Source organism: Rhinichthys klamathensis, unplaced genomic scaffold, assembly GCF_029890125.1.
Source record: "Rhinichthys klamathensis goyatoka isolate OS25496 unplaced genomic scaffold, OSU_Roscu_1.1 h1tg000135l_1, whole genome shotgun sequence".
In the NCBI taxonomy this organism is placed as follows: Eukaryota; Metazoa; Chordata; class Actinopteri; order Cypriniformes; family Leuciscidae; genus Rhinichthys; species Rhinichthys klamathensis.
In genome coordinates, this window is record NW_026606670.1 from 176,290 (window position 1) to 186,063 (window position 9,774).

The window sequence follows — 9,774 nt, forward strand, 5'->3', positions numbered from 1 at the left end:
ACATATTATAAATTAATTTTACGTATTTTTAATGTAATATATAATTATTCAATATTTACTTTATAACAATGATTATTGCACAATGTTTGTAGAAAGGGTTTGACCCATTACTACTTAGTTTGTTTACCAAAGCCACTGTACATATCGGTGAACTACTGTCTAGTCTTCTTGACCGGGGAGCGAGGCGAACATGCGCCCTGGTCACATGGTAGTTTTTATGACGCAATTTTCCCGCCACGGTGTATTGTGCGGTGCTGAACTCTGGAACGTGCATGTTGTAGCAGCTAGTTCTTGTTAAAGGAGTATTAAGTTTGAACTTTTGTGAGTTTCTTAATCCTGCAGCAATGCCTACGGTTCACGACTGGATCAATAATCCACTGGGTGTTGTTGATGGGATGTTTGGTAAGAAGCAGCAGTCAAAATGTGTATTTCCTACTAAGTTACTTTTTGAAGAGGAGCATGTGATCGTCATTATTTGCTATGCTTTTTAAAGTTTAACTGTTACTTGTCATGTACTGACCTGAATTTCACTGCTTTTGTGTTATGTTTTTTCTTGTTCCTACAGCCCAGAGTCACTCCAGTCCAGACTGGGAGAAGAAAGTTGTGGAGTATTTCAAAGAGAAATTGAAACTAAACGATGCTCAAGCATGGGTAACTAACTGTTAAAATCGTATCTGTTCTGGTATTTTTAGTATTTTGACACACTAATAGCTATTAGTGCAGTATTCTTGCAGAAGTAAATTCATCTACGTGCTTACTTTAGAATAGTGGCCAGTCAACTGTGTAACGTTACTGATATGAGGAGCGGTTTGTTTTGACAGATGACATCAATATTATGCAAAAGACCGATTCATTTGACATGCATATTGGCCTGACTTGAGTATTCTCGGGTTTTTGATGACAGTCATAATTATTAGCTAGAAAATTAATATTTTAATGAGGGATCAGTCCTCAAGTTCATCCGTTTGACGTTGGTGTCATTCATCTGCTGTTTTCTCTAGGTTCCATCTCTGAATGATGTTCCCCTGCACTACATGAAGCCTAATAGTCTTGTGAAATTCCGTTGCATGGTCCAAGATATGTTTGACCCAGAATTTTTCATGGGTGTTTATGAGATGAATGATCCCACATCAAACTCTAAAGTAAGTACTACTAACCCTGTCTGATTAAAAACCCATTAGCACTTTTTTTTTCTCTAACACAATGGTATACATAAATATAGTCTATTCATTCTGTTTACCACCTTTAGGAATTTTGAGATAAAAAGCCTGTTTTGAGTCATTTCTAAACTTTAAACCTAAACTCTCAGCAGGTGAAATGTGGAAAATACAAAGATGTCACAGAGTGTGGGGTGAGTAAATGTTTGCCTTGTTCACTAACATATTGCATAGACTAATGCATCTATATACTAAGCCTTAAATAAAATGTGGGTACGATTTTTATGGTTGGTTGGGGTCAAATTGAACCTAATTTGATTCAAAACAATTAACATTAATACATATTTATTTTTCCATAAACTTGTGAATATTATCACACATATTTCATATTTTTAAACATTTTAAACAGAAGTGTGAAAAAGCACTTCTTCTGTATTTTTTCCTGAAGCTCAAAAAGTAGAGCAAAGCAACACTTATATCATGGGTTCGAATCCCTACGAACTGAACATGCATTCAATTATAAAAATGTATGCTTTCAATGCAGTGTAAGTTTCTTCTGATTAAAGTGTCTCCTAACAGCATAAATGTAAATGCCCTCAGAGAGTAGTTGAGAAACTGACATGACAAAGTACATAAAAGCTATTTTGGTCTGTACAGCTGCCTTTAAATAGACATAATCAAATGGACTTTATATCAGCAGGTGGACTTTAACTCAAAAAAAACAGTGACGTCAGAGAGACAGACCTTTTATTGTGTCCCCATCCCTGGAGAATCTCAGTGGGTCAAGGAAATATCCTTTACATGGACCAAAGAATTATCTTGTTTACACTTCAGATTCTACCAGCATTTTCACAGCATAGTTTTGGTGGTTTCCCTTGTCCTTATTGACCAATATGATAGTTCATCTATTCTTAACGACTCGGAACAGCTATGCAGGCACCAGTCAAGCGCGAGTGGTGCCCTCCACATCCTATGTCCCGAACAGGCATAAGCGCAGCTATGAGGAAGATGATGAGATGGACACACAGCCCCAACAGATGAAAGATGTCAGTCAAGGTAAGAAGGACAAATTAACTTAACTGAAAAATAAATTTCCAGTGAGTATGTGGACATTTTTTAATCTATCAAGCATATGGGTTCATGTTCAAGATTTAAAATATATTTCTCTTCAAACAGGAGCTCACAGCTCTGCTGAGTCTCATGGCAACATGGAGCCGAAGCGTCAGGAGACAAAAGCCCCTAGTCAGGACTCGTCCCCGTCACACTGCACATCCAGTCTGGACCTCAACTTCCCTTTGCCTGGAGAAAAGGGCCCAGCCTGCCTTGTTAAGGTTTAACTGTTCCTTCATTTTAAACTCTTAAACCATCCTCTTGACAGACACTCAATTAAATTGTTTTGTTTTTTTGTAGTTTGTCATTTTTAATGCATACTTTTAAGACTAACACTATAATCAAGTTGTCTTGAGCAGGCACATGTTAACATTGTAATTTGCTTGCTATAATATGATGGTTTGCTCCGTTGAATTATTCCCCACCTACACAGACAGCCATGTAACTCGGCCATCCTCTGTAATTGGCAGGTATATGAGAACTGGGATAGTTTCAAACTGAATGACATGCTGGAAGTATTTGGCATCCTTTCTGTGGACCCTGCCTTGAGTGTGATTGCAGATGAAAGGTAATCTGCAATGATTTTGGGATGGTTGTAATTGCAATAGAAGGTTCTCTGTTTAAACTGTAATGTTTGTTTCATGTTTTCAGAGAGGCGTCTTCACTGCTGGACCCCACGGAGGGAATGGAAACTGTGGAGGAGCAAAGAGTTCACAGCCCGCCAGCATCCCTTGTACCACGACTGCACATGCTGTATGCCCAGCCTCTAGTGCACAACAACCCACTACTGCCCTCTAGTGCCTTGGAGAATAATGGTAACCGTAAGACATCACTTATGGATCAGTGAATTAGGTCTTGCAGTGTACATCAGCGTTGTTTTAGTATTATTTATTTACTATTATAGCAGACATTCCACCTCTCCCGGAAGTTCTGTGAGTCTCCCGTGTATTGATAGCGGCTCCCTGACGCCCGCAAATTTAATACAATATCCAGGAAATCAAGTGAGCGAGAGAGAATGCTGTTTTCACTTGGTATTTTCGTGCGTTTCAAATGCGTTTCGTGCGTCTCCTTTGAACACTTGCATTCGGATTTTTTTTATGGAGACCTTCCCTTTTCATCACACTCTTCATCTTTCTCTTCTTTATCTTTCTCTTGTGCTTTTGTCTTTTTATTATTTTTATTTCTATTTAGCTTTAATTTATATCCATTTCAGTTTTTATTAATTTATTACTTACACTTGCACTTATTTTATTAAGCAACATTTCTAATTTAAATTTTTTAGGTTTTCATTTCTCATCTAATAATTTATTAAATCAGTGGTTTTTCAATTCAAGGGGAACTTGGCAACTATTTCAACTTAATAAAACCGTTTAGAAATCATTTGGATGGTTAAATAACCTGTTCTGGTGAAAATGGTGACTTTCCCCGCTCCCCCCAGCGTTCCCAGGCGGAAAACCATCCTTGCAACACGGGGACTAACGTCCTGGTAAGTTGGAAATAGGAAGTCTCGTGAGAAGCGAGAACGAGCGAGAAACACAAACTGCTTTATGGCAATTCGACATAATTCTATGATACTGTGTATGATGTATTACCCACCTCGGTAGACATAGCTCCACACGATAAAGTTGCCCGGCTCCGATAATAACAAATGCGCATGAGCAGAGGTAGAAAGGGGGAGGAGGGTGCCGCAAGTGAGTTTTTTTACGGCAGTGTTGTGAAATATACGCCCCACAGCTGTGGGGGGAGCTCGATGAAAAAACATGCGACAACAAAAGTGAAAATCAGCGAAGAAATGGTTAGAGTTGCCAAGTTCCCCTTTAACGCGAAGTGATTTTTAATAGTTTTAGTAAACAATAACAACAGTTGAATAGAGCTGCAAGCAACTGTCTATTATTTTTTAATATTAATGACATTATTTTGACAAGAAGATTAAAATCTTGTCAATATTAAAAGATATTGATGAGATGAAAATCATTGTTCTTAATTTCTGACTATTTACTTGAACAAGTACTAATACTTTTATTAAGAAATTATGACATTATTATTTAATATTATTACAATATCTTTTGTGGTATCAAAATTGGTAGCTAGAGTTGTGAATTTTTGGCATTGACTATAGACATTTTGTATCGTGACAGCCCAGTGATTGTTGACTTCGGATGTATGTATGCTGTCTTCAGATTTAAGCAGTGTTCTTGGAGAACTGGCTTCAGTCAGAGCAGAGCTGCTCACCTTTCTCACACATGTCCTAATGGGGGATTCACTCGCTGCTGAGTACCTCATTCTCCATCTCATCTCCAATGTGTACGTTTCTCATTTCGAGTGTTGCATGTCTGAAGTATAACTTTCTGTTGCATGGAGTTCCTGTTTAATTTATTGCCCTTATTTAAGCATTTATATTGTATACTTTGGAAAGTCCTATTCCACCTATTTGCCAGACGTATTAAGATATTTTTTTTAAAGAGAGTGACATGTTTCTTACACAAAAAAAGTTACCCACAGTCCTTCAGACTACACATCATGAAGTTTGCATTGTGTCTTTATTTTAGATACAGCAGACGGGATGTTCTTCCTTTGGGCAAATTCACATTGAATCTCAGTGGCTGTCCTCTCAGCTCTCCATACACTGAGCATCTCTACAATGTCATCCAACAGCTTGTGCCATCTGTTAGTCATCTAGATGGATCTTTGAATTATATTACTTATATCTTATAGAAATAATTGATTAAATACTGTAATATTAGAAGCTGCCATTGCTACTACTATTCAGCTTGATTCCCTTTTCTTGGTAGTCATTCAGGCTATGCATGAGCCTGCATAATATGAACAACCAACGGATGGTGCCACGGAAAGACTACACAGCTAACCGCCTGATGAGTGGGATTCTTCAGCTGGCCAATAACACGTCACTGTTTCTGGATGAGACGCAGCTGGGGCAGGGCCAACTGGATACCACAGGTGAGAGCACCGATTATAGCTGGGAAAAGTAGTGTGCTGCCTAGATGTACAGTAGGAGTCCAAAAGTCTGTTTACATGCAACCTATAATCCTTTTATTGAAAGGGGTGGAGTAGATCTTAATGTATGACAGGGACATTTTTAGCAAATTTAAACCTTTGAATCTGAGTACTTTCGGATACATTTGGATTAAAAAATATATTGCACACATGCACAGTGCTGTAATGTGTGACAATATGCAACTTACAAACATGCATACGTTTCATTACGTAAAGGACACAGAATATTTGCTACATATTTAGGTACTTAATAAAAGCTTTTTTGACAATGTTTTTGGTATGACATCAAAGCAAAAACAAAATTCTCGCAGTGGCTCTTGCCATTTCTGAATGCGATGACTAGAAAATGCAAATATGTTGAAATTTAGTTTGGATGTAATGCACATTTAAATGAATATGTGAATGCAAAGTTTATATTACATTAACTATTAGAACTTAAAAAAAAAAACGTTTAGCCTCTGAAATTAGATGCATTCATTCGGACTGCCAAAAATGAGTGCATGTAAACATACCTACTGGAAATTATGTGAACATGGTAATAAACAGTTGTAAGATTACAATAAAACATTGACATAAAATTCATGTCAAATATGTTCTGCACTATTTCTGTCACTAATCAAAAGAAAATGTGACATTGATCATGCGACACAGGGATCGACCGATATGGTTTTTTAGTGCCGATACGATTTTTTTTCATCAGCCTTAGCCGATGACCGATACGGGCTGCCGATTTTCTTGAGCCGATATTTGGAGCCGATACTGCTTTTGCTCCCTCAATTTACATCATAAAAATGACACAATGATGATAACAAATGTTACAAGTCTCAATTTAAAAAAGGAACATTTATTAAAAAAAACGATATTTTACCAAATAGTAAAAACCGGTGAGGTAGAACAAGTAAAAAAAGAGTTCAGTGCTGAAAATACTGAAAATAAATATTTAAGCATACCGGTAATTAAAATTCTGAAAATAAATTCTGAAAATAATTACACTATTGCACACAGTAGCAACAAGCAAGAAGCATATAAAGTGCACACTGTACTATACTTCATTTTAAAAGTAACCAACTATTTACAACCTAGTCATTTAATGCTTAGGCCTAAGTTTTAGTGCACTTAACTTGTATTCTTAGGAAAGCCATTTGCTCTACAAGAGCTCAAGTGCTGTTGTCAGTGACGAGAGAGATAAAACCAATTCTGAGACATTCAGAAATTCATGTCATTACTGAATAAATAATAATGTAGTGTAATGTAAAAAGTATTAATTCCAAGAAATTATGTTCTTAAACTTTTGGACTCAGGAGCAGTAAGTTTAGTGTCTGTCAGGAAGTGACTGCTTGTGGTTTTGATACGTTCATGTATTTCTGTTTCTAAAAGCCTTTTTTATTCATAATGAGATGTGCATAGACTTCGTTGTTCTTATGCCAATTTTACACTGCAGATGTGGAACAGAAAGAACTTCTGAAGTGGTATTTAGGTGTCTTTACATGGACTGTTTAATGCTGCCCAGAGGTGGCATAAATGCATTTATACAGCAATTGCAACAATACTCAGGGATGAGGCAGGTCAGAGCCGGCACAATTAAGTCTGCCATTTATGCAAATTCACTTTTACATGGTGTACTTTGAACATAAATTTGTGTCTGGTGTGTAAGCAACCAATAGTTAAAATCTACCCACTCATTATTTATTTTTTTACAATCCCTCATAAATCAGAAAGAGTGTCCCAGTTTTCTGCCTAATGTGACGTCACATTAGGCCAAGCCCCGGCCATGACTGCCCTCTGCCCTATTAGCATAGATCCCGTCCTGGGTGAGCCACACACGGTCCGCCATGTTTATATCCTCACTATAATGTCAGTCTTAAGTAAGTCTCCTTGAGCCACTGAGGGAGGCAGTGGGTTAATTTTATTTATGAAGGGAATGTGCCCAAGAAAATAGGTAAATTTGTATGTGCAAATCATTTTACACCACACTGCTTTGCAATTGGGGGTCTGTACAACGCAGGATTTGCAAAAAAGTTGAGCATAATTAGGGCATTTTAAGCTGAAACTTTACAGAAACATTCTGGGGACACTTGAGACTCCTTTAAATTGGATTGCCTCCAACTCCATCAATAGCCTTGACGTTCTACGTTAATATCAGCACACTCATCCAACCTCTGTCAGAGACAGTTGCATGCTTGAAGGAAGTGTAAACATCCTTTTCTGAAGCCTTTTCCTTTTAGACTGCATTGCTCTGTTGTTTAATCAATGTATTTATCTTACATGTTGTTCATAGAGACACAAGTCTTTGTATAATTTGTCTGTTCTGGGTGTAGGTGTGCAGAATATCACTGCACTGGGGAACCTGATCTCCTGGCAGAAGGTTGATTACGACTTCAACTACCACCAGATGGAATTCCCCTGCAATATTAACGTGCTTATCGCATCCGAGGGCCGATCACTCCTCCCGGTAAGAACATCAGGTCTGAGTCTCTTTCAGCGTTTTATTATTAAAATATTACCCATGTGTATTTGGGGGTGAATTAGAGAGACCGGCATCTTAATTTCCAGCAGGTGAAAATGATTTGCCTCTCCCATGGGAGTTGTTTCCATCAGACAGTTGTAAAGACAGCCTAATATTTCCATTACAGTCCACAGGGTTGCCGTCAGCTCCCTGGCTGGGCTCATATCGTGGCTTTGCTGTGATGCTAACAGCCTGTGGAATGTGCTGTGCTATTCCTGTACGTCAGCTCTCTAGTTGCCATGGTGGCAATTCTATCACAAGAACATTAGAGGGAGAGGGCAGGACAAGCCACTTATTTAATGGCACGAAGCTCGGTACACAGTATTTTACAAAGTTTAAAAAGGCACTAAAGGTTTATTAGGGGTAGTTTCATGATTCTTTAATGGCTTCTGACATTTCTACAAATGAGAATTTACAATATCAAGAGCTCAGTCGTTTCGAAAACGCATGGCAGAGTAGAAAAAGCAACATTTAAAGAGATTTTCTTCTTTGCTTTCTCAGTCTGACTGTCGGATTCACCTACGGCCCACCCTTAATCCACCTAACCTGGAGGAGTACCTGAGCGCTGTGCAAGTGGCGCAGGTTCCATCTCAGATCAACAAGTATCGCATCTATCTGAGCATGGCACGTGCCCTGAACTACACCATTTCGGATGAGATCACAAAGGTCAGAATTTTGTCTGATATGATTGTCCAAATTTTTATGGTGATTTAATTTATTTGCTGAATTCAGAACCGCGTACTTCCCCCTTGCAATTTCTACCATTAAAAAAAAGATATGGTAAGAGTAGTATGCTAATATGATGTTCCTAATTCAGCACTTGTCTCATGGTTGGTGGTCTTGATCTGTAGGCAGTAGAAGAGGATTTCGTAGAAATGCGAAAAGATGACCCTCAGAGTATGTCTGCGGAAGATCTTCATAGATTGCTGGTTGTTGCGAGGTGAAGTTTTAATTGCTCTTTCACAGCTAATCTAATTCTGTTAACCATACCCAAATTAAATGCCAATTTGTATTCTGTTTCAGGTTGCTGTCTTTAAGTCACGGGCAGAACACACTCTCTAGAGATGGCTGGATGAAAGCCAAGCAGCTAGAGGTCTTGAGAATAAGTCAAACACAGCAGCAGAAATGTGTGAACGGAAACGAGCCTTAAAATCTATTGCTATTTTCAAATACGTCAACATGAACCATACGTGTCAATATTTTGGATTCAAATGTAGTTTTCATATAGCATTTGATTTGTACAGTTTTTTTTTTTTTTTTACTTTATTTTAAACTTGTGGTCAATTACAGACACTGGTGAAGTAGATTTTTGATGAATGCATTGTTAAATTTTGATTTTGGTACTTGCATTGTATATTAACATTTATATGCAAATGCAGACATGTGACAAAGATTAACTGCCTTACAGCAAATATGTACATTTGTGGCACAGGGGTATTAGGAAAAATAAAGTTGTGAATACTCTCCATTTATATAGTCTTACTTAAAATATGGGGTAACGATTTAAAGTAAGGTTCCATTTGTTAACATTAGTTAAGATGACCTACAACAATGAACAATACTTTGATCTTAATGTTAATTTCAACATTTACTAATCTATGATTAAAATGAAAAGTTGTATCTGTTTAGTATTACCAAATATAAGAATGGCAACAACAGTTATTCTGCTGTATTACCATCAATATTAATCATGCAATTGAAAAGCCTTACAAGAAGGCTCATCAGCATGTTTAGAGTTAAAAATAGCAAAAGCCTGAAAGTGCCAGTGCTTACAAGTTAATGTTAAATGTCTCGGGCAATGCAACACCAGCCTATTCCTCTCTGTTATAACCTGAGTGAAGGAGCCACAAACCTCTCACACTGCATCTGAATGCAAAGAATGTAGCTTTGCAGTGTAGCTCTGGGCAATCAAAAGGTCTTCACTGGGAGGAACCACATACCGACACTGTAAGGAGAGTTTACTGTGCGATCAGTGAGCGGTGTGTT

The 9,774-nt window shown here is 37.8% G+C and overlaps 1 protein-coding gene across 6 annotated transcripts; it reads left to right on the forward strand.

Annotated features, from left to right (window-relative positions):
* Window positions 1-220: 220 nt before the first annotated feature.
* Window positions 221-9,256, forward strand: mcmbp (minichromosome maintenance complex binding protein). Of its 6 annotated transcripts, none has more exons than XM_056257054.1 (16): window positions 221-402; window positions 566-651; window positions 1,002-1,142; window positions 1,310-1,351; window positions 1,855-1,947; window positions 2,090-2,213; window positions 2,334-2,488; window positions 2,738-2,835; window positions 2,919-3,088; window positions 4,448-4,571; window positions 4,817-4,934; window positions 5,060-5,225; window positions 7,601-7,734; window positions 8,290-8,454; window positions 8,640-8,728; window positions 8,812-9,256. In XM_056257054.1, exons 1-16 carry the CDS (start codon window positions 345-347, stop codon window positions 8,936-8,938), a joined length of 1,890 nt encoding a protein of 629 aa, XP_056113029.1. In that variant the 5' UTR covers window positions 221-344; the 3' UTR covers window positions 8,939-9,256. The 6 variants fall into 6 exon arrangements, with proteins under 6 accessions (XP_056113029.1, XP_056113030.1, XP_056113031.1 ...); XM_056257055.1 differs by having other exon boundaries at window positions 1,858-1,947; XM_056257056.1 differs by having other exon boundaries at window positions 1,313-1,351.
* Window positions 9,257-9,774: the final 518 nt, after the last annotated feature.

Coding starts and splice junctions, on each gene's coding strand:
- mcmbp (XM_056257054.1), top strand. CDS start 345: ATGCCTACGGTTCACGACTGGATCAATAATCCACTGGGTGTTGTTGAT. Junction 2,214..2,333: donor GATGAAAGATGTCAGTCAAG/GTAAGAAGGACA, acceptor CTCTTCAAACAG/GAGCTCACAGCTCTGCTGAG. Junction 3,089..4,447: donor CTTGGAGAATAATGGTAACC/GTAAGACATCAC, acceptor TGCTGTCTTCAG/ATTTAAGCAGTGTTCTTGGA.